The 23310-nt window shown below is 37.3% G+C and overlaps 1 protein-coding gene across 5 annotated transcripts in view; it reads left to right on the plus strand.

The window, feature by feature from the left end:
- Noc3 (Nucleolar complex protein 3) overlaps window positions 1-23310 on the plus strand; it is a 504473-nt gene that overhangs the window by 66011 nt on the left and 415152 nt on the right. For all 5 annotated transcript variants that reach the window (XR_011018581.1, XR_011018582.1, XM_068228554.1 and 2 more), the window contains exon 3: window positions 22837-23027. Coding sequence is in view for 3 of the 5 variants with exons in the window: in XM_068228554.1 (XP_068084655.1) it covers window positions 22837-23027 (191 nt within the window). In the remaining 2 variants the exon portion in view is untranslated. The remainder of the gene's footprint in view (window positions 1-22836; window positions 23028-23310) is intronic.

The raw sequence follows: 23310 nt of genomic DNA on the forward strand, positions 1-23310 counted from the left end.
GTTTCGGCCAACTAAGGACCACGTCATTTCAACTGTTTCCCTTGAGCTTTAATGTTGGTCCAGTACTCCTTCATTCGTATACGGTGTTGTTCCTTTCGTTCTTCCGTCCATGCCTTTCCAGTTTTCATCTTCGGCTTTGGTAGGAAACTCTGATGTTCTTAGAGTTTTTTCTTAAGTGGGACACGCTCCTGGATATCTTCAAATGAGATCCCAATCTCCTGCAGATCTTTCTGTACCTCACTGAACCATACCCCCTTTGCCTTTTTCTCTTGGAGGAAAGTGAAAATGCGGTTGGTTAACCGTGTTGAATTCATTCGAGCCATGTGTCCATAAAAAGTAATCCTCCTTTTTCTTATCACATCAGTTATTTTCTCCACATGTGAGTACAACTCCTGGTTGTGCCGTCTCCTAAACTCGCCGTTGTCTTTGACTGGACCTAAGATTTTTCTCAAAATCTTTCTTTCCTTGGCCTCCAATTTCTCCATCATGCCTTTTTCGTTCATTGCGAGACATTCCGCAGCATATAGAGCCTCTGGCCGGATAACAGTGCAATAGTGTTTGATTTTTGCATTCAGAGATATAGATCTTTTGTTATAGACATTTTTAGTCAGATGGTAAGCCATTTCCATTTTGTTCATGCGTGAAGAAAAGGCTTCTTTTTCGGACAAGTTAGGTTCTATCCATTCACCAAGATACTTAAATTTTTCAACTCGCTTGACTTTTCCGTGAGTCCCTTCTAGCTCACTTGGCGCCAGTTTGATGTTTGTAATGAATTTCGTTTTCTCAAAGGAGATTTGGAGGCCCGCCTTTGCAGCTTGTGTTTGAAGCTGGTTGATCTGCTTCGTGGCCATATCCAAGGAATCAGCAAAAACCGCGAGATCATCTGCAAATGCTAGACAGTCAATTGAAAGGTTCTTGTTCTTATGGCCTAGTCTGACTCCGCTTTCGACTCCTTCATAACTCATTTCTCTGCGCCATTCACGGATCACTTTCTCAAGAACGCAGTTGAACAGAGGCGAGAGACCATCTCCTTGCCTAACTCCTGTCCGTATTTCAAAGGCCTCTGAAATCTCTCCTCTAAACTTCACTTTTGAGATGGTGTTGGTGAGAGTCTGTTGGATGATCACTCTTGTTTTACCGTCCAAGCCAAATTCCTTTAACGCTAGAACTGCGGACCGTCTTTCTGGAAGACGGTGCACTGTTTCGTCAAGTGCGATCATCTCTCTGAGAGACGGTGTCTTTCTTCCGCCGTAGGTTTATAATTGATCACCAGATGGCAATGATATATATACCAGCTGAATACTTATAAATTTATCTTCAATATTGAAAGTTTTTGAAACACAAACATCGGTCTGGACAAGTTTATTTAGCTGTAGAAGTGAAAGTACTTTCACATTATCTTAGAATCAAGATGGCAGCCCGCTTTGTTGACGATTCTGAAATCAAGCGCTTGATTTTCGAAGATCTTAGTGACAATACTGATGGTGACAATGGTTATTGTTTTAATTCCGACAAGAAAATTATTCCTGAAAATAGTGAAAGTGTCAGCGAAGTACAAGGTGCCTCGGAAGTAATGGGAATTTCCGATGACCGGAATGATGTTCAAGTCGGTGCAGGTTATGTTATTATTGGCAGTACGTCAATATTTGAAGAAACCAGCGAAGGGATAAGTATAAACTGTTGATATTTTTGTAGATTGTTATAAGGAATTTGATCACAACACAGGAAAGAAGAAATTCACCTAAGAAAACTAATATAATCTGTAGGTTCAAAATTCATGAAAAGAACTCAAAATTAGTTTTGATGAAAATTTGAGTTTTATTTTGTAAACGAAATGGAAAGTGGATAACTGTGGAGGAATACGTAAGAAAATACTTGTTCATTTCAGAATATCATGTTTCAGAAATAAATTATCGATCATGAATTCCTTTATGTGGGTAAAATTTTTCAACAGTTTCCTTTGTCAAAAAAATTAAATTGCATTTTACAATAGTTAGAAATCGTGGCAATATTTTTCGTTATTTGTATTATCTTCATTTAGATCAGTCTTTTAGCTTTCTATTGGTATATAATATGGATTTATTAGGATTAATATGTGATTACAGGCATGATTTTATTTTCATGGTGTATGTTGAGAAAAATAACTGCAGCATTGGACAGAACAACCTGCAGCAGTTCTAGGGTTAAGATCTGAAGTAGGGTAGTTCTATCAATTGAATCTTAGGCCTTCTTAAAGTCGATGAACGTTATTACAAAAGGCTTGCTCCTTAGTTTAAGATATGAAAGGACAGATTTCAGATTCATAATCTGCTCCACACATGACCGTCCTTTCCTGAAACCTTCTTGGTAATCACCCAGCTCTGGATATAGCTGTTCTTCTGCCCTGATTTGAAGAGCTTTCGAGAGAATTTTGTAGGTTATAAGTAGGAGGGAGATGCGACGATAGTTGTTAACATCCGACTTGTCGCCTTTCTTATGAAGTGGGTGGATTAGGGCAGATGTCCAGTCACTTGGAAGTCTTTCAGTGTTCCAGATTTCATGTATGATGTCCGTTAATTTTTCCACTGCATTGTCACTAGCAAACTTCCACAATTCAGCTATTATCGAATCTTCACCCGGTGCTTTATTATTCTTCAAGGATTGGATAATCTGTCCGACTTCCTCTTTCGTAGGTGGAGCTGAATCTCGGTGAACTGTTGTTTTATCTTCAAATGTGAATCTGGACATTGGGGCCTCGCAGTTAAGAAGGGATTCAAAGTATTTTGCAAGGATCCGGCAGTTTTGCTTGTCGTTACGGGCTAGGTTTCCATTGGAGTCTCTAAACTCTAGGCTCGGTGGGTCGTATTTCCTCAAGTCTATCAATACTTTATTATTTATTATAAACAGATTTACGTCACGACCGGTTTTGGCCTTCCACGGCCATCATCAGCTGGTATATTACAATATTGTAGCCATAAAATAGTATCTATGATCAATGTGGCAGTGAAAGCTACAGTAAACTAAAACTTAGACATATTGAGCACAGTATAAAACACTTTAAACAGTTTAAACACACTAAAATATAAGGTACATGTATGTTAAAACACTTGTTAAAATTTGAGAGTTTGTGTTGTGTGGAGTTCCTTCTTCAAGCTTCCTTATAGTTCTTGCACTTCTATGTCTATGTTAATTTAGTTGCATAAAATGACCTTCGAGAATATTCTATTTGGTTGATATATGTCATGGTAATTCGTGGTGAAAACCTTTGTCGTAAACATTTTTCAAACTACTGTTGTGATTCAACCGTTGATATACTTCAGTAAGTTTTGTGACATACTGCAAAGTCTTGAGTTTTAAAAATTTTGATTAAAGGAGCTGTTGGTAGCGACACCTCTCTCGTCTGTATTTGTGTTGTAGATATTGCTGTTATCTGTTAGTGTAAGTATAGTGTGCGTATGAAGAAATGCCTGGGGTGTGTATGGAGGTGAAAAGGGTATTTACTGTTGTTGTTGTGGAGGTCGTGTAGCATTGTGTTTGGAAGCTTGCTGTGTGCTACTGCAAGTGCGTCTGGGACTTATGTTAGCTGTGGAGAGGGATATAGGTGGATGGGTAGGAGGAGTGGCTATTGTGGGGGTAGGAGTTGGGTTAGGCTTGTGATTCATCGGCCTTGTGGGGCGTGCTATGTTCTGTTTACTATTTTGAGATAGTCATTTTTTAATGCAGGAATGGCTTTATCCAAGATTTTTTGTTTCTGATTATTTGTTTAACTCTATTTCTAAGCACACGGTACTTTTCAAAATCGTCAGTTGATAACGTCTGCTTGTAACATCTGTGGAGTGCATCACGTTCAGCCATTGCGGACTTAATGTCATTTGATAACCATGGAGCAACTTTGCGACTCACCCTAGCAGTAAGTTTAGGTACGTGTTTGTTATACAATCCCAACAATAATGTGCCAAACCTCTTTGCATTTTCGTCGTTGTCAGTCAAGTGCAGTATTTCGTCCCACGGGCAGAGAATAGCATCTTGTATTAATTGTTGAGGATTTAACTTCTTCATGTCTATAGGTTATCCACTTCAGCTTTGTTTTGGGAACTTTCAAAGAATAAGCTAAATATATGAGATCGTGGTAGGATATACCAGGTACAGAAGTTTGTCTGTGTTTTAGTATTGTCTGAGGATTGTTTGTGATGAGTAAATCTATTAGAGTGTGTGAGGATCTGTTAGCTGTATGCACATGGTGAGTGGGGTTAAGTGGCACTACTGACATGTTACAAGACATGTTTGCTTCAATGGAGTCTATTAACAGGTTTGTGTTAAAGTCACCAAATATGAGTACATGTTCGTAGGTAGGTATGAGTCTTAGTAAATTTTCTTCGAAGTCGGTGAAGTTTCCTGCTTTTGGTGGTTTGTAAACAACTCCAATAAGTACTTTAGTCTTATCAACAGATAGTTCTACAAACATAGGTTCAGTTAAGGTGTCAGTAGATAATGTCGAAGTTTGTATAATCTTCCCCGGTAATTTTTTTCGTAGTATAGAGCTACTCCTCCTCTAGGGAAAGAGAAGGGTGGGAGGGTTCAGTATCAAGGTGAAGGTGGTTTACCCTGCCCAGGGAGAAAGCTACATTATTACCTGTGTTAGCCATAATCAAAAATAAACAGAGGGCAACTTACCATGGTTTCCTCTTGTATACGTGAACCCCTTGAATCATTTAAACATGCACTCACACTAAACTTATAATAAAACGACTTATAATTAAAATGTAAATCCATGAGTCATGTACCCTACTAATCACATAGCCCTGAAATAACAGCGTTTAGTTCCGCTTTAGTGGTCATTGTAAATTTCCTTTTTTTTTTTCTCCTTCTTGGAATTATGATTCTTCCTTCCTGGGTCCAAACGTTACGCACTCCGAGCTGGTCTCGGGCTGTAATAGATCTTTTCTTGTAGCAGTCAGTGACTCCGTAACCAATAGTTTGGTGCCTTTGAAGAGCTTCTTAGCGCACCAGACACAATCACGAACATGAAATCAGACAAATTTAACTAGTAAGTGGAAGCAATGCCAGGACTCAGCTAAGGGTCCTATCGTCGCCAACCCATGCTTCAAAGTTCAGAGTCCCTGAGGCCCCTTTTTGTTGCCTCTTGCGACAGGCAGGGGATGCTGTGGGTGTTATTCTACCGCCTCCACCCACAGGGGACCCCGTGTATGAGTAGACAATTCAGCCTACTGTATTGTTCCGCTTCATCAGCCCAGGTTTCGTGCTGGTCAGGACGCTATTGCACACCTAATCACTCCTCCTTTACACAAGAAATTTTCATCGAGATGTACTGGCGGAAGTCTTTGAACTCAGAACAGAGGGAAGTCAGATTTTCATTGGCGCGGTCGTTAGTGTTGGCAGCCCTGTTGGCACTGGCTGATGTCAACTTCATGTTTTAGCTAGAACTAGACGTTGGTTGTCTGGTGTAATTATTGACACACACTCACCCGACCTGTCTGCTAATTATCTTGTTAATTTGTGCTGGTAACACGGAGCTCTTCTATACAACACACACAGCATGTGCCATTTTGAAAGAAAAAATTTAAAAAAGGTAAGTTTCTTACATTGCAAGTTCCATTGTTCATCGATTCATTCTTTTGAGGATTTCGCTGGATGACAACCTGAGAAGCCTCATTCTTTCCCCTGCTGGATCTTGGGTTCGGTGCCTCATGATCAGTAGACTGTACATCTTGCTGTGACAATATCATGGTTGTTAGTGTACTAGGGAAAAATAATTGAGGTGGTTTCCTGTTGCCTTCCTCAGTGTGCAGTAACCACATCATATCACAACATCCAAGGATGCCATCAGCTGTTTGCCAATACAAAGTCGATGGATCGGTCTTTGTATCAACAATAATTATATAACTGCTGCCACTATATCATGTCCTCAGTTGATCCGTGGGTGCAAGCACCACACGCATCAAGAGCCCCTATCAGCCATTGGGACGCGTCGTGTCGGGGTTGAGGACTTCCACACAGTACAGAAATGCTCCTGCTCAGTTCAGAGCTCTTCCTCCTGAACACGGACTCTAGTTTTGCTAATTGCAGCACACAAAATGCTGTATTCTGTTGTGTCGCCATTTGCTTACACTCCAGTTGACAAGCACCAGCATGCCACGCACAATGCGGCCAGGCACAAAAAGCACCAGCACCATTGCGGCCGGGATTGGAACTTGCAACAGCGGCCCTTCTACATGGATTGTTCAAATTTTAAACCTTGTATGTCCACGAACATTGGAATTGTGTTTCTACCTTTTGTAGTTTGGAAGAAATAAATGTTTGAAATCTGTTCCTTCTTTTTGAATAACCCTGTATTTTGCACATTTTTTATCATGTACAGATTTTTAATACGGCTGATGATGATGATGATCAAACCAACCAAAAGGTTGGTTCGCGGAAGCAGTGCCTTTCTGTCTTGAGCATGTCTTGATACCTCGTGCAGCCATCATCTTTTTGAATTTGTTGGATATAAGATGATCTTGGTCTTTCTTCGTGTCTGAAATGTATAGCAGATAGATAAAGGGAAGCAAATGAATATAAGGAAGGTTGCAGATTGTGGAATGCATGGAAAGGACTCATCCAAGGAAAAGGTCAGATAGGCCCAAAAGAACACTCAGCTTTTCCTACACTTGTGGGGTCGCAAATTCAAATTGTGTAGCAGATGTGGATTTGGCCAGGTTTTGGGGCCGGATGCCCTTCCTGATGTGGAGGGATGTAATCACTATTGCTTGTTTCTGTGCTGCTTGATAGTGTGGTGTGTGGTCTGAAAATGAAGAGGATGAACACAGCCAGTGGTCGAGCCAGAAGAACTAATCTGACAAGATTAAAATCCCCAACCTGACCGGACATCTGAACCGAAGGCTTCATGACTGACAATACATCCTAGTGAATGAGAACCTGACAAATAAGGATTGGAAGGAATTTATTGTGTAAAAACATAAGGGTTGGATTCAAATGAAAAATCCCCATTATAAGACACAATACAACCAAATTTGTTCTGGGTGCAGGTCAAGAACCCAGTTAATGAAAGTTCATTAGATGGAATAAAAAAGAGTATTTATGTATACGATGGGATTCACGATAAGTTGAGCTGCATTCGGCCTTATGCCGCGATTGATAACCTTTCTTTTTGCACAGGACTGTAATGATAGTACACCCTTCCACCCACTATTATCTCATTCTTCTTTTCAAGAACGGGGGTTAATTGCATAAATCATGTATGGTGGTAGTAAGTATATGTTCCCGCCAGCTACTCAGGATAAAAATATCAACTTAGTCCATAGAAATCTGTTAATATAATCGCAGGTTCCGATGAAGAGTAAAGACTTTCGCATATTCAATCATTCAGTCCTCCATAATCAAGCAATTAACCATGATATCGATCATATCATCTCATAGATTACTACTATTGGCATTTATACTACCTTATGGCTACATATTAGCATGCTAATATGATATCAAATAAAATCAAATTGAATTGAGGGCTGTAGAGAAAAGAAAATGTAGTTATGTTACATATTTAACTTGAATACATAAATTATTTCATTTGACATAGGTAGTTGAAATTGGATGTACTATAACCTTTCACTCATAACTTGTCATTAATACTTTGTTGGATCATTTCAATTCATCACTTTTGCATACAAATTAATAGTTCATGGGGTAAATGAGGTTTGATTCTTAATTTCGGGAGGAAGTAGGGATTCTTTATATTTAGTTTGGATTTTTGTATTAACTTTTTTTCGAGATACGAGATAATTTTCCTGAATGTGGTATCAAATTGTCATCACACTCTAAATTACTATATCTATAATAATACTAAGTAAATATTGTCATATTCATTCGTACATGCCAGTAGAAATCAAATATTTTATCAATAAGTGCCACTTATGTGCTACTGTAATTAAAATAAACTCTTATATCATTTACCGCTGTGCCAATACTACGTTGTAATTCTATTCACCAACTTACATTCACATTGGGTAACATTCGATCTGTAAGGTGATGTTCCTTAATATCCTTATATCTACTCCAAAAAGTATGTGAGGTTCAATTAACCTATCATACTCTCTCACGTTATACTACCAATCGACATTTAATCACCTGGACTGTATCTCTATATTCATGTGAGCATGACCTAACCTTGTTGATCGTCTTATTTATCACGCAATAACCGTAACTAATACATAAATCCGAAACATCATCTTCCTACCATTGCTCACACAATGAACAATTAATATTCTCCAATACTATCATTACTTCATAATTCTCATATATTTCTTCCTATAGACTCGTCTGCATATATAAATTCTCAATTCATTTCTTCTAAACAACCTCTTTGTTACGGTTTACTAGTCCATCGATGACATATTCTTCTTATTAATCGCAAATTCCCAATATTTAATCCATTTCTTCTTATAATACAGTCATAATGGAACTCCGCCAATGCCGGTCCCAAGCCCGGGGCCCCTTCTTGCAAGTGATGGGGAAGGAGGAGGGGGAGGAGTAACAACCTCGTAAAATAACCTGGGTCCATCTGGCTCCGGATGGTAGCACCCTCTAAGGGCCCCTGCCTAGGGTTACAGGTGAAACCTGGTCAACGGTCTCGAAGGCGGATGAGGAATTTAATGTCCCAACGGCGGAGAGAGCGGAAGAACCTAGTGGAGTAAAGCACGAATAAAAAATCATTTCGGACTAACAATCCGATCTTATCTTGGAATTAATTTCCTACCTTGTACAATGTACAATTTCAATTGCAGAATGGAAAGTCCGCTGAATGAAAGCACTACCCCAGGTGGTAGCTCGGAAGAGAAATCCACCATTAGACTTCAATTTAAGAGGAAATTCTTTGCAGGCACTCTTAATGTAAATTCCTTGCTAAAAACTGGCAAACAGAAAGAACTGGAAATTTTCTTAGATAGACATGAAATCCAGATCTTAGCAGCTCAAGAGACACGGTTTATGGATGAGAATGTAACAGAAACCAAAAATTATAGAATCTTTAAAGGTAAACCAGCAATCAAAATTATGAAAGGAATGCCACTACTAGGTACTGCCTTTTATGTCTATAAAGCAATAGTTGATAATGTTATGGAATTCAAATCTAGTTCAGAAAGGTTATCTCTTCTCACACTTAAATGCAAGAACAAAAAGTATACATTTGTTGACTGTCATGCACCAATAAATGAAGAACCCAAGTAAAACTGAAGAATTCTGGAGTCGTCTAGATAATGAAATGTCAAAACTTCCAAAATCAAATGTTATTATTCTACTTGGTGATTTTAATGCACAGGTAGGCAACGAAAAAGTTTTCAGCAAAACAGTAGGGGCACATCCGGCACACAAAAGAACAAACAAAAATGGCATGAGACTAATTAATCTCTGTAAATCCTTTCACCTAAAATTAATGTCGACCTTCTTTAAGAAACTTCCAAGAAAGGCTAAAACATGGGTGTCCCCAAATCCGATGTTAGGTGAGTTTCAGTTGGACCATGTAGCTATTTCTCAAGAAAGTATTAAGGAAATCATGAATGTTAAAGTAATAAGAAGTGGGGAGTTTGACTCCGATCATTACCTCTCTAAAATTAAGCTAAAGCTTCTACCTCGCAGGAATCAAAAAAGGCCAAGAAAATTAATGAAATACAACATAGATAGGCTCAACATTACACAAGCAACTATAGAAAACTTTCAGGAAGAAATTAAAATAACTCAGCATGGCAAATGGCCAGAATTATCTAAACAGATTAATAGTGCAGCGAAGAAAGTATTTGGATCAGTTAAAACTAAAAAGAAAGTATGGTGGAATAACGTATGTGAGGAAGCACTTATGGAAAGAGTGAAAAAGTGGAAAAAATGGAAATGTTCCGGAAAGAATGAACACTATGAGCTATTTAAACAACAAAGAAAGGAAACAACAAGAATAATAAGGCAGGTTAAAAGATCTTTTGAAAAATCGCAGCTAGTAGAAATTGAGAATAATTTTGTAAAAAATAACTCCCGAAATTTCTATCAGACCTTTAAGAATAACCTGAAAGGTTATCAGTACCGGAGCATTTGCTTCAGAGATGCAAATGGTAATATTGGCCTTAACAATGCTGAGAATTGTGAGATTCTGGCAAAACACTTCGAACACCTGCTGAACTGCCCTGAGCCAAATCATAAATTAGAATTTTCAGAAATTCCGAAAATCTAGAAACTGATTCACCTCCAACAACGGAAGAAATAAAGGAAGCAATAAAAAATCTTAAAAATAACAAAGCTAGTGGGGAAGACTCCATAACAGCTGAACTTTTAAAATGGGCTGAACCAAAAATTATAGAAGATCTACAAATAATCTTTGAAGAAATTTGCGAAACAGAAGAGATCCCAGAGGATTGGAAAGTGGCTCTAATACACCCATTACACAAGAAGGGTAACAAGCAGGATGTCAACAACTACAGAGGTATATCTCTCTTGCCAGTTGCTTACAAGATATTTTCAACAATACTACTAAATTAAGTAAAATCGACACTGGACAGTCAATTGGGTGAATATCAAGGTGGATTTAGAGAAGGAAGGTCTTGCTCCGAACAGATTTTCAACCTGAAATCTATAATTCGACACAGATTAATAAACGTTGCAAGTGATAAAAATCATTGTTATCCGTATTGAAGATACTGAATGTAGGATGCTAAAAGGTTTGTTTTTTCCACCTATTCAATACATATAAATTTTATAAATTAGGAATTTATTATTGATTCCACTTGAGATATGTTTCGACCTTCATTGAGGGCATCATCAGTCAAAATATCACCTCAAGGTAAAAAATCAGGTAGCTGGTTAGTAGACATGTACATATTAATACATATTATTAATACAATTACAAAAATTAAGTATGGGAAATAGTTGTACAAAAGTGATGGTTGAACATAATAGGTTTATAGATGAAAAGTCAGCACCAATGCCTAAAATTAACATAGTAGAGTTCGGCAGTGGTGCTCTGGAGAAATAGTTGATGCAATCATAGGAAAATAAAAAGTTTTTAAAATATTTACATTATAACAATTAAGGGAGAAAAGGTGTAGTGTTCAGCTTTCAACTTTCAACAACACGCCGGAACCCAGCGCACATCGGCACAAATATGGCGTGCCACTACGGCTCCTCTTCGCAGTCAGAATGAGAAGATGCCTCACCCCAGCTTTAACGCTCTGACTCTGCAGTTGCTGTATACATTCTAATCTCTCCACCGCAGTTCACAACACAAGCAACTCTATTCTATCTCACCAGACCAGTAAAGAACAATAACTTCATCCCGAAGTCCGCCATACTTTATTCCACGGAACAATATCAATTTGTCTCACCGGCATTTCACACCGATGTCTTCACATCACATTCGATGCTACAGAAGTCAACTAAAAGAATAAGCGAAAGTTTCAACCCGCAACATTTTCCTAATTAGCAATTACCCACTAATAACTGTCACCATTGTTGCCGTTCAAACGCACCGAATACCCATGAATCTCCATCCACACTGACCAGTCTCCGTACCGATCTCGGCGCTGCAACTGGAAAACTTTCAGCTTGATGCCTATAAAACCTCATTTGGCTATGAAATATTTCCCTACCCCCAGTGATTTTAACTAAAATAAACTGCTCTACATATTTCTGAAATGTCAATGCTAATTCCTTCTTCCAACCTCTAAAACATCAGGACGCACTTGGTACTGAAAATTTTTTATCGTTGCACACCAGCTGCTCTTGCGTAATTATGTATATAATGTAAATTCTCAACTATTCAATTAGATAATGTAATTACTATACAGTTACCAACTATTGACATTAGTTTTTATTACAAACATTTACGCTGAATGTTATAATGTAAATATTTTTAAAACTTTATCTCAACTGTTCAATTGAACAATGTAAATACTGTATAGTTACCAACCTTTGACATTAATTTTTGGTTACAAACATTGACGCCGAACACTACACCTTTTCTCCCTTAATTGTTATAATGTAAATATTTTTAAACTTTTTATTTTCCTATGATTGCGTCAACTATTTCTCCAGAGCACCACTGCCGAACTCTACTATGTTAATTTTAGGCATTGGTGCTGACTGTTCATCTATAAACCTATATGTTCAACCATCACTTTTGTACAACTATTTCCCATACTTAATTTTTGTAATTGTATTAATAATATGTATTAATATGTACATGTCAACTACTAATCAGCTACCTGATTTTTTACCTTGAGGTGATATTTTGACTGATGATGCCCTCAATGAAGGTCGAAACATGTCTCAAGTGGAATCAATAATAAATTCCTAATTTATAAAATTTATATGTATTGAATAGGTGGAAAAAAACAAACCTTTTATCATCCTACATACAGATTAATAAACTCCAAAGACATAGTTGTAACATTTATTGACTTTAAAAAAGCCTTTGACTCTGTTGATAGGGAAACCCTAGATAAAGTAATCCGTGAATTTGGAGTTAAAACTAAATTGGCAAACCTAATTCGTGAAACACTTACAGACACTATCTCGAAAGTAAAATTTATGGGTGAAGTATCTCGACCTTTCAAAATAAATACAGGTGTCAGGCAGGGCGATGGTCTATCTCCACTCCTTTTCAATTGTGTCATGGAGAAAATTGTAAGAATTTGGAATGAAAAACTGAAAGAATCTAAAATATTGTCACTCATGCTGGGGAAGAAGAACAAAGGTGTTGCAATAAATTGCCTGGCATTTGCAGATGACTTTGCCATACTTTCAGAAAGCCTTACAGATGCAGCAATGCAAATCAATCTCCTTGAAAAGACAGCCAACAGGACAGGCTTGAGAATCTCTGCTGAGAAAACAAAATTTTTGATGAATATAAAAAGTGCCCCAAAGTTTTTAGCAACGGATATTGGTCGAATAGAAAAGGTAAAGAAATTCAAATATTTGGGTGAGACAATTCAAGAAAATGGTTTAGAAAAATCTGCTATAGATGGAAAGAGCGTACGGTATAACTAAGAATACTTACAACAAAAAGTGCTTATGAAGAAAACTTAAAATAAAGCACTACAACACAGTAGTGAAACCAGAATGCCTTTATGCCAGCGAATGTCTAGCACTGAACTACAAGCTTGATAAATTAGAAATATTCGAAAGATGAATTATAAGGAAAATATTAGGTCCTCCAAGAATTGCAGAGTTTTGGAAATTAAGAAGTAATAATGAAATTTACCAGAACATAGAAAACATATCAGAAACAATAAGAAAAAGGAGATTGCTATTTCTTGGACACATTTACAGAATGGATGACAATAGACTAACTAAACGAATCTTCAAGTACCTTTGGGAAAAGAAATCAACTACCACCTGGATTCAAGAAGTCAAGAAAGACCTGGAAAGGAGCAACATACGAGAAGAAGAATTATTGGAAAGAAAGATTTTTAGGAAGAAAGTCTTACAAATGGAAGGATTCCAAGGGAGGAAGGAAAAGAAAACAGGCACAAAGTGGACTGAAGACAGGAAAAAGAAACACAGTGAAACAATGAAAGAATACTGGAAGAAAAGGAAAGAACAACTAAGGAGGAACAATTGAAATTTTAACGTGGTCCTTAGAAGGCCTGAACGCAAGAAGAAGAAGAAGACAGTCATAATGGCCGATTTGGTCTCTTCAATATCCAGGTTTTACTTTGCAATTCACAGACTCTCTTCTTGATCTCAGTTAGTTCAACGCTAAATGATCTTTTCGAGTAGATTGGTACATAAACATCGATATACACATTCCTTATATACTTACAGTAACCTAAAATCATCTTATGAGTACGGTATAACTATTACACAAATTGGCACACGCTTGCAGTTAACTTCTTAAAATCTAGCACTGACATTCACATACTGGCACATATAATTTATTTGTAGGCAATTTTGCACTCCTACTATTATATTTCAACAACTAAAATAACTTTGAACCGGTAATTTGGAAACTTATTACTTATCTCTTCTCGATTGGGTCAACTGCTGGCTCCTGCTCGTTTGTTATGACATATCTGAGCAATCAGCTTCGGTCTCCGTATACGTCACAGCTGGGCATCGGTCTCGGCAGTCTGGCTTGAGTCATAGCATCTCAGGTAGTCCTCCTCCACCAGTTTAAGCGTGTTCCCTCATAACGCCGGTGTCCATGCAATAAGAAGACAACATTATTTGAGCAGAATACATAGCTAGATCTTCCATTATAAGCCTTCTAGAAAGTATGAATGGTTATTAGTATTTCTTAATAGTTCAAAATTGTGCTCTAAATATATATTTCCAATGAAGCTTATTCTCATTTAAAAAACATCGACTGCTGAACGTTGACTAATGCTCCTAGTTAATATATGTGCTGTTTTGACTATATCCGGCCACTTATTATAATGCAACTGGCCCATTTCTCCTCAATCTTTTACTGGTCCATAGCTTTCCTTAACTTCAATATTTTAAAACGAAAGTGTACGAGTTCTCTCGTCTCGGCTTATTTTGCACGCGTAAATAACTAAATTCTCCGCTCGAATGTATATTATCTCTTGGCTTTCTTCTCGTATGTTGATAATAATCTTCTTGGCTTGCAGTAAAATTACTATCTTTTTAAATGCGATCTTGTCTTACAATGTAATTAAGAATAGAATTAATTCAATTTTTTTTTTTTTTTAGGACCATAGTTGTTCTATCTAAGAAACTCTTTTCTTTCTCACCGGTCTTTATAAGTCTCCGCCTTCTAGTTACGATCAACATGCCTCTTGGATACACTTCATATATATTTGCGCTGTCTGAAGCTGCTCCGCGCCATTTTATCTGCTACATCTCCATGTTAATGATCATCTCAACTGTAACGTAATGGTACATTTCACCTACCAGTTATTTTTAAATATGTTGGTCACAATATATTTAAATTATATTTCCATTCACACATTTAATGGACCTTTACTTTACATAATCTCTTTCTCCGTACTTCATTTCTTGTACATTGACCTTTTAAATAATTTTATATTATTTTAAACTTCCTTCTTTCATTTACTTTTTTAGCAGTTTCATTCTCACTCTCTGTTTGGTATTCTGTATCAAAGCATTCTTCTTTTCCGCACATTTCCAGCACATTATTCGGGAACTGCTCTTCATCTTCTCTATAGCAATATTTAATGTTTGCTGCATTGTGGACTCCTTTATATATCCCGGACATGTTCTCGACCTGGTATGTGTTGTTTCCGAATACTTTTCTAATGATATAGATGTTGATTCCCATAAGGAATCTGAAATATTTGTTCCGAATGAGCAAATTTATAATACCAATATAAATGGTCCGTTATTGGACATTATAAATTTTCCAGCTAACTCATTCCTGTTTGCCAGCGTGGCATATGGCCCTACTCTAAGTCACTGAGGTTGATGACCCCTCGACCATCCAAGTTTCTAAGCTGAAAGCTAAACACAATTAATTTATATCGGTTGATGACCAAAGTTTCTACTTTACTAACCCCAGCACATTCACTGCTCAATCAGTCAAATTAAATAATACAACAACTTGGTATTGTACCGTTTTCATCGTCCTGATAACGGAATAAAGGTTGTCATACGACATTAAAAGTTTGCCATGCACGGTAATGAGATGGCGAAGATTACGTAATTGGGCCATACATCGGAAAAGAACGCATATATCAAGTGAAATAGGCCGTGATTTCGGAATATATATATAATACGAACGTATAAAATCAAGGAGGCCATGCACGTGACGGCAAAGATATTTATTTGGCGAAATAAGTATGCCTAGATCACGGACTGAGACGGAAAGTTATAAAGGATCCATGCGGCCGTGATAAAATAATAGAAGGTTTTTAAAATTGTTAAAAAAGAAGAAGTAGGTGAACAATAAAAAAAAGCCGTTACGCAAAACTGCGTAAATTTATCCACGAGAAAAAAAAATTCTCGTATAAAGAAGAAGGGAGATATTGCAGTAATTACGGGCTAAAGGACCTGCAAAGCGAAGAAATATTTCAATCACACCTATATTTGAAGAAATATCGTGACGGAAAAATCAAAGCAAGTTGAAAAATACCCGAACAGTAGTCGGAGTATAGACCGAAGGCCGTTACGAGAAATCAAGTCGAGTTTAACGCATTATAGGTTGATTAGCTGGACAGAAGGAATTTTTAGAAAGCTAACTTGATGATTTTTACCTGTTAAACTGCCGAAAGAAATTAACATTGAATTAGTCTTAATAACCTATATCAGAGATAAACTAGATTATCATTCTCAAGAGTATGAACGTGAAATTAATTCCCATTTTGGAAATGTTTCTTTCGCATATGACTGACGGCTACAACATGAGAGGCTAAATCGGAGATGGAGCCGACTTTCCGACGGAGACCGCCCAGTTGTTTCTACTATCCCGGGTCCCAAAACTACAACCTGATGGTGACGTAACGGAGGATGGAGACGACCTACGCAGTCCTAAGATGACAACATCGAAGCCAAAGCCAGTCATCTAACGTCAGTGATCGCAAGATAAGTTCCAAAGAATTACTTTATTATCTCGAAATTAATATACAGTAAATTTAGTATTCATACATATGTAGTGAACATTGGTATGTTGTTTTTACGTAGTTCTTCGTGATAAAATCTCAGACGATGCCATCTTTGCAATGAGATTATCCTTGTTGACTTTTTATTATGGGAGTAGGTAGTTCTTCAGAGTTTACAATCAACGTCATAATATAGGAATGTTTATAATTGAACAAGGAGAGATTTAGAATGTGATTTTCAACCATTATGGGATTGAAACATCGTATACAAAGAGACGTTTCCCAGATTAATATTTTTAAAGAAGGAAGTTAATTTCTGAGTAACTAATATCTGGTTACTGTTACGACGCGATGACATGTGAGTAGATATTAACTTGTTTGGTTTATATATGTGTTTCATTTTAAGGATAACGTGTTTATGTGTATTATATATGAAATCTAACCCAAAAGAGTACCGTTGCAGTACATTAATGAGATGTTAAGATGATTTGCCGTCTTGTTGGAAATGATAAATGTTTACATAGGGAAGTTATGATTTGAGTGGCATGTTGATGTGGATTTACGAATAATTATTCGCTGAGATATGTTTGTGGGAATGAATAATGATATATTATGGTAATTAATATTGATAAATGGAGAGATAGATATGCTTATGGTTAATTTTGGCGGTAAATATGGCGTATTACTGGCCAATGGTGATGTTTGACATATGCGGCAAGATATTTATGTGGTAATGCGAGATATATTGGGTTAGAGGTACACGAATACAATGAAATACATCGCAGATTTCGTATATGGGTTACCGTAAACTGTCTTCATATTAAATATCCAAGTAAGAAATAAAAGAAGGGAAACTTGTTGTCTTCATAAATAATATATCAACGTTGAACTGAATAATATTTGAAGTTTGGTGTCGAGAATGTATTTAATTCATAGAACAATTCCATAATTTAAATCTCTACCACAATTAGATAAAATAGGTTACCAAATGCATTCCTACGGAATTTTCGACATCTGATTGAATATTGGTAAAACCATAAATCATGTTAGGTATAATTTCTATTTGAACTACGATTATAATTATTCCTTACACGATACCTACATTTAATTTTAAGGTGTTATTTGAATATTTTAACCAAATGACATGGTCAAGGTGACCAACACTTCTCATTTAATGAACGATATATATTTGAAATAGCTATTTTGAGCTGATATATATTTGGAACTTACTTGCGATTGCTAACGTTATAACATCGAAAGAAATGCATGATAGTGACAGAATATCAGTTTGATAATGATGAAAATAAGCATTTAAAAAAAAAAAAAAAGAATGAAACAAGAACTGATGGACTCAGATTATACATATTCATTATGAAGTTTAATAAGGCTTAGGGACTTAGATTTATTTTTAACCCAAAAATGTTATACTACGTTTTCAATAGTTAGAATATGTACTTTCAATGAATGTAATTAAGAGAATTAATCTTTTATTTTTGTGATACGCATAATGGATGCAAGAAGAATAGTTGAATTAAATCGAAGATGGATTAAATTAAATTTATTATTTTTTTTGGAGAGGAGGAACAAAATTGATATTGATAAATATTATCAGATTTTCTTTTATGATTCTAGAATCATGAAATAAATTATAGATTATCCAATTTAGATGTTATTATTTTAGGAGATAGGCTAATATCATTATGATATAAATGATTTTGAATTTGTTCATTTAAAAAAAAATATTGTATTTATTTTCTTTTCTTTTCTTTTCTTTGAATGATTGGACTTGGAAAACTTGATATTGATTCTGGGTGATGAATGGTATCGGTGATAATTTATTAAAAAGGAAATGTGGTGTCTCAGTTGATCTCACGTAAAAATGGTATGGTTCGCATAAGTAATTCAATTATCCCTGAGAGGTGTCGCGTGGCAATTTAAGAAATATCATATCAATAAATGTAATAAGAAAAATGAAGATCATGATATCGCTTAAATTCTATGATGCGGTAACTGTTTATACAATGAATATTAGAAGCGAGCGTAGCTACCGACACATAGCATCAATTTTTATTAAATGCACTGATCCGTTTAATGATCTTTAGAAGCGATTGATGTTTGAGGGGAAAATAGCCGGAGCAATTGATAGGTCGCCCAATATGGTGCAAGAAAGAAACCCCTCAGGATGGTGCAGTATCTTGATTTTGAAAGATAGCACTCGACGTGCTGCCGTGTAATGCACAACAGTGGCAACATCTAGAATAAATACGGCCTACAACAAAAGGAAGAAGCCTTTACGCTATCTATCAAAATTCAAGACTTCAAGTATTGTAAAACAAATTGACACTTGAAAAAATTATACAACACCAAATTAAGGAGCACGTCGCTAAAACAAATTTTTATTCTTACAAAATGCATTTTGCTACCAACTCAGCATTAGTATGTATTATGAGTCTTGTACATATATATTGAATATGCCTCGAATTGAACACTAGACAACTACCCAATTCTTCAAAAACAGTGTCCAAGTCACTTCAAGACGCTCGTACTACCAGCAGAGGAACACGGTGAAACAAACAATATATGTAGTTATTACAAGAATAAACCCTCGAAATGTTTTAATCAATTAGCCATAAGTTTTAACTCAAAATAGTGGACACTTCAAGAATACTACTATCAGTGCATACATAGCATTGCAAGTTTCAATTTTTACGCTGATCAAAACAACAAAAAACATTTGCAAATGACATGTCCTTTTATACGACGTAACCCTTTTACAATCCAAGAAGAGAGGACTTATTTTACTATTTTAATTGTATCATTTGTTTTAGACGGTCTGTTGAATTGGACAATTGTCACAACTGTACAATATTTTCCATTGTGATGTTTTAAGAACCATATTTGTAATTGTCAGCTGAGGATGACCCTTGAAGGGTCGAAACCGGTACTGTGAATGGTAGTATGTAAATAAAAGTATTGATAAGGTGGAGGCTTCAGTATCAATCTTATGTTGGCTTGGGCACGCCATACACACGCGCTCTTCTGAAATAGCCCACAATAATGACTTAGATTCTTCCACCATCGACACGTGCGAATGACGTCACGTATCCCAGAGCGTGGGACGAAAATTAGCCATCCCCTCGCCACGTGTCAACTCCATGCTATCAAGAAATCGAACTTCTTATTCCAATTGACAATTTCATCATCATCATCTGTTTACCCTCCAGGTTCGGCTTTTCCCTCGGACTGAGCGAGGGATCCCACCTCTACCGCCTCAAGGGCAGTGTCCTGGAGCTTCAGACTCTTGGTCGGGGGATACAACTGGGGAGTATGACCAGTACCTCGCCCAGGCGGCCTCACCTGCTATAGTGAACAGGGGCCTAGTAGGGGGATGGGAAGATTGGAAGGGATAGGCAAGGATGAGGGAAGGAAGCGGCCGTGGCCTTAAGATAGGTACCATCCCGGCATTTGCCTGGAGGTGAAGTGGGAAACCACGGAAAACCACTTCGAGGATGGCTGAGGTGGGAATCGAACCCGCCTCTACTCAGTTGACCTCCCGAGGCTGAGTGGACCCCGTTCCAGCCCTCGTACCACTTTTCAAATTTCGTGACAGAGCCGGGAATCGAACCCGGACCTCCGGGGGTGGCAGCTAATCACGCTAACCACTACACCACAGAGGCGGCCCAATTGACAATTTAATACATAATATTCTTAGGGCACAAAGGTCATTGGTTTCTGTAACATTGTCTTTGTCTGTTATACATATGTTTTAGTTATCACATAATCTGTTAAATTTATTTAGCTGAAGATGGCCACTAAGTGGCTGAAACTAGTCCCAAGACTTAATGTAATATCATTTACTCGATGTATTGAAAAGGTGGACCCTCCTGTCAGTTTATTCTTATAATTGCACTTCAGTACGGAACAAAAATGAAATTTATGGCTTATAATTATAAACTTACTGTTTGCTATACTGCATCTTGTTTGTGGCACTAACAGAACAACACCGAAGTCAAGACCGTGGGCTTGGAATGTTCCAGGAAAGGATGAGTCAAGGCAGTAGTAACGATCAGAATGTTCATCTAACTGCTGTCTATGAAAGAATGAAGGAACTATGATCCGTAGTGCGTTTTTAAACTTGAAATTTTTGCGCAAGCTCTTACCCGCCTTAAGGCGCCTGTGGGAGTTAGTGTGCCGAGGGATATGGAAGAGGAAATCGTGGGAGGGGGAATTTTTAAAAATTGTAGTATAAATGATGATTTAAAATTGTCGCTGATGAATCTTATAAAATATCCACTCTCATTTTTTTCCAGTGTCTTGTGCAGGATTCCAAGCTTTTTCAGGATTTTCCATGTATGCTGCCTCTGCAGCCTAATTATGGACGAGTATTGTCTCACTCAAATGTGGGATGCTCTTCTTTTCCTAGTCAACTTCCTTGGCTTGGGATAAGTCTCTTTCATGTCTGATTAAGTTTAAATCTCTCAACGTAAATGCTAAGGTGATGACGGGTGTTCTTTAGCAAGTATTCTAACACACAACCAAAAGTTTCGTTCTCACCACCGTCTGGATGATAGCAGCGGATTGTGTCTGGACCTTGCCAGGAACTGTAGTTCTAGTAGTCCACCTTGTTCAAGACACTATACAAATACATTAAAGATACATGTTTGGCCCTATTGGGCCTTCTTCATCCTTAAAAAGGAATATAAAATTTATAGGAATACTCTAGAAAAAACACCCCACTAAAAGTCCTTAAGAAAGAATTGATCTCAAAAACATTTTAACTTATAATACCAATATAGTTAGTCCGTTATTGGACATAGTAAATTTTCCAGCTAACTCATTCCTGGTTGCCAGCGTTTTGCCCCAGTGTGCTAGTGCATACCGTGGAGGCCACTGCCTAGGCTGTTTGGAGCCACCGGCAGTGCCAATGCACTATGAGAGATTGTCTCATTTTCAAAAATTGATGCCTGCCTGGCCATCAGATGAGGCCAATGTAGTTTGAAGTGCAGTTTCGAAACTTGAGTTTGTAAATGCTTGAAATATGTTATTCTTGTTGACTGTATGTGTGTTATAAAATATGTTGGAGTTAGTATTCTGAGTTTTGAAAGCCATGGTAAAATTTTGCTTATTAAATAGGTTGGTGATCTGGAAAATTTGTTTATTATTATAAGTGAAAGTGTGGTATTTCTTTGTGGTTCCCTGGTAAGGGAAGTAGAGATCCTTTTGGGAAGCCGGAATGGTTTCGAAATGAAACGGGAATGTGAGACAAAGGAAGCATATGGGAATAGGGATACAGACAATATTGTGTTAACGAAATGCACTGAATAAGAAAATTGAAAAGTGCAGAGAAAAACAAAGCCCATGGTTAGTAGAAAGGCAAGGTAAAAGCATTTTGAAAATTGGTGGTCAAAGCCTTGAAATTGTTGACAGTTTCTGATCCCTATGAAGTGAGTTCATGCATAGTACAATGCTAGACATTGAGATTAGCAACAGGGCAGTCCATTCTACCAGAGTGTAAGAAATCTCGACTGGAAGTGTGAAGAGATAATGTACAAAATGTATCGTGCAGCTATACTGACCTATGTGGCTGAGACCTGAACGATAGGGAGGAGAGTAGAATTCAAGCCAGCGAAATAAAATACCTAACAAGTATGATGGGAAGGGTAAGGAAAGACAGATTGAGAAATGAAGATGTGAGAAAGGCCAGAATTTAAAATCTAAATGGTGGAATTGATGGGAGTAAACTAAGATGGTTTGGAAATCTAAAGAGGATGGAGGAGGAAAGAATATTAACACAGATGATGGAGATGAAGTGCGAGGGAAGGAAATCGAGAGGGAGACCTGGAACAAGATGGATCGATTGAATAAAGAGGAGTGCAAGAGGAAGAAATGTGGACTCAGATGAAATGATAGAAGTGCCCTGACCTGGCAGGAGCTGGAATAAGGGGAAAGGAGGAGGAGGAGGGTATATTTTCTCAACATATTAAGTGCTTCCTTATAAATGTTATTCGTTGCGTAATTGTTGACAGAGGGATGTTGAGGGTGCCTGGATGTTGAGAATCATTTCTTATAATATAGCAAGTTTGTGTGGGTTTTCTAAAAATGTAGTGGTGAAATCCAAAAAAATTAAAGAATTGTTGACTTGAGATTCAAGGGTAAATTCATCTAATAATGAATTCAGGTGTTGAGGCAAAGTGTCTCACCACATTTGCTTTCGTTAGTATATTGAGTGCCTCAATACTGAATGCTTTCGACCAGTCCTCATCAGTCCTTTATTATTTTGTTTCAGCCATCTGAGGCAGAGAAAACGAGCCCTGGATGATGACTCTATCGAGGAAATGTACAATAGAAATATTCCAGATTATCAAACCAAAAGGAACAAGTTTCTGCTTCCTATCAAAACCAGCTCAGGAGTGGTGTTGCGGACCACAGAGGAGGAAGGGGAAGAATGGAAGGAAGGAGGAGGAGGAGGAGGAGAAGGTAATTTTTACATTCAGCTTATAGGGAATATCTATCTGTTTATTAGCTGCTTCGCAGGTCTGCTTTCCTGTGAGTCCGGCAGTGCTTCAGTGTTGTGAAGCTTGTCATTATAGTTGGCGGTATGACATTCCTCAGATTCATTTGAAGAAGTCCAGATTTATATATGACAGCCCCTTGACAGACTCAATTCGAGGAAGTTCAAATTAAGGGGTGTTATGGTTCGTTTTAGGAAATTCCACCTTTACACTACCAAATTGAGTTATTCCTTATGACTAAAATATCG

This window comes from Anabrus simplex, chromosome 7 (assembly GCF_040414725.1).
Source record: "Anabrus simplex isolate iqAnaSimp1 chromosome 7, ASM4041472v1, whole genome shotgun sequence".
Taxonomy (NCBI): domain Eukaryota; kingdom Metazoa; phylum Arthropoda; class Insecta; order Orthoptera; family Tettigoniidae; genus Anabrus; species Anabrus simplex.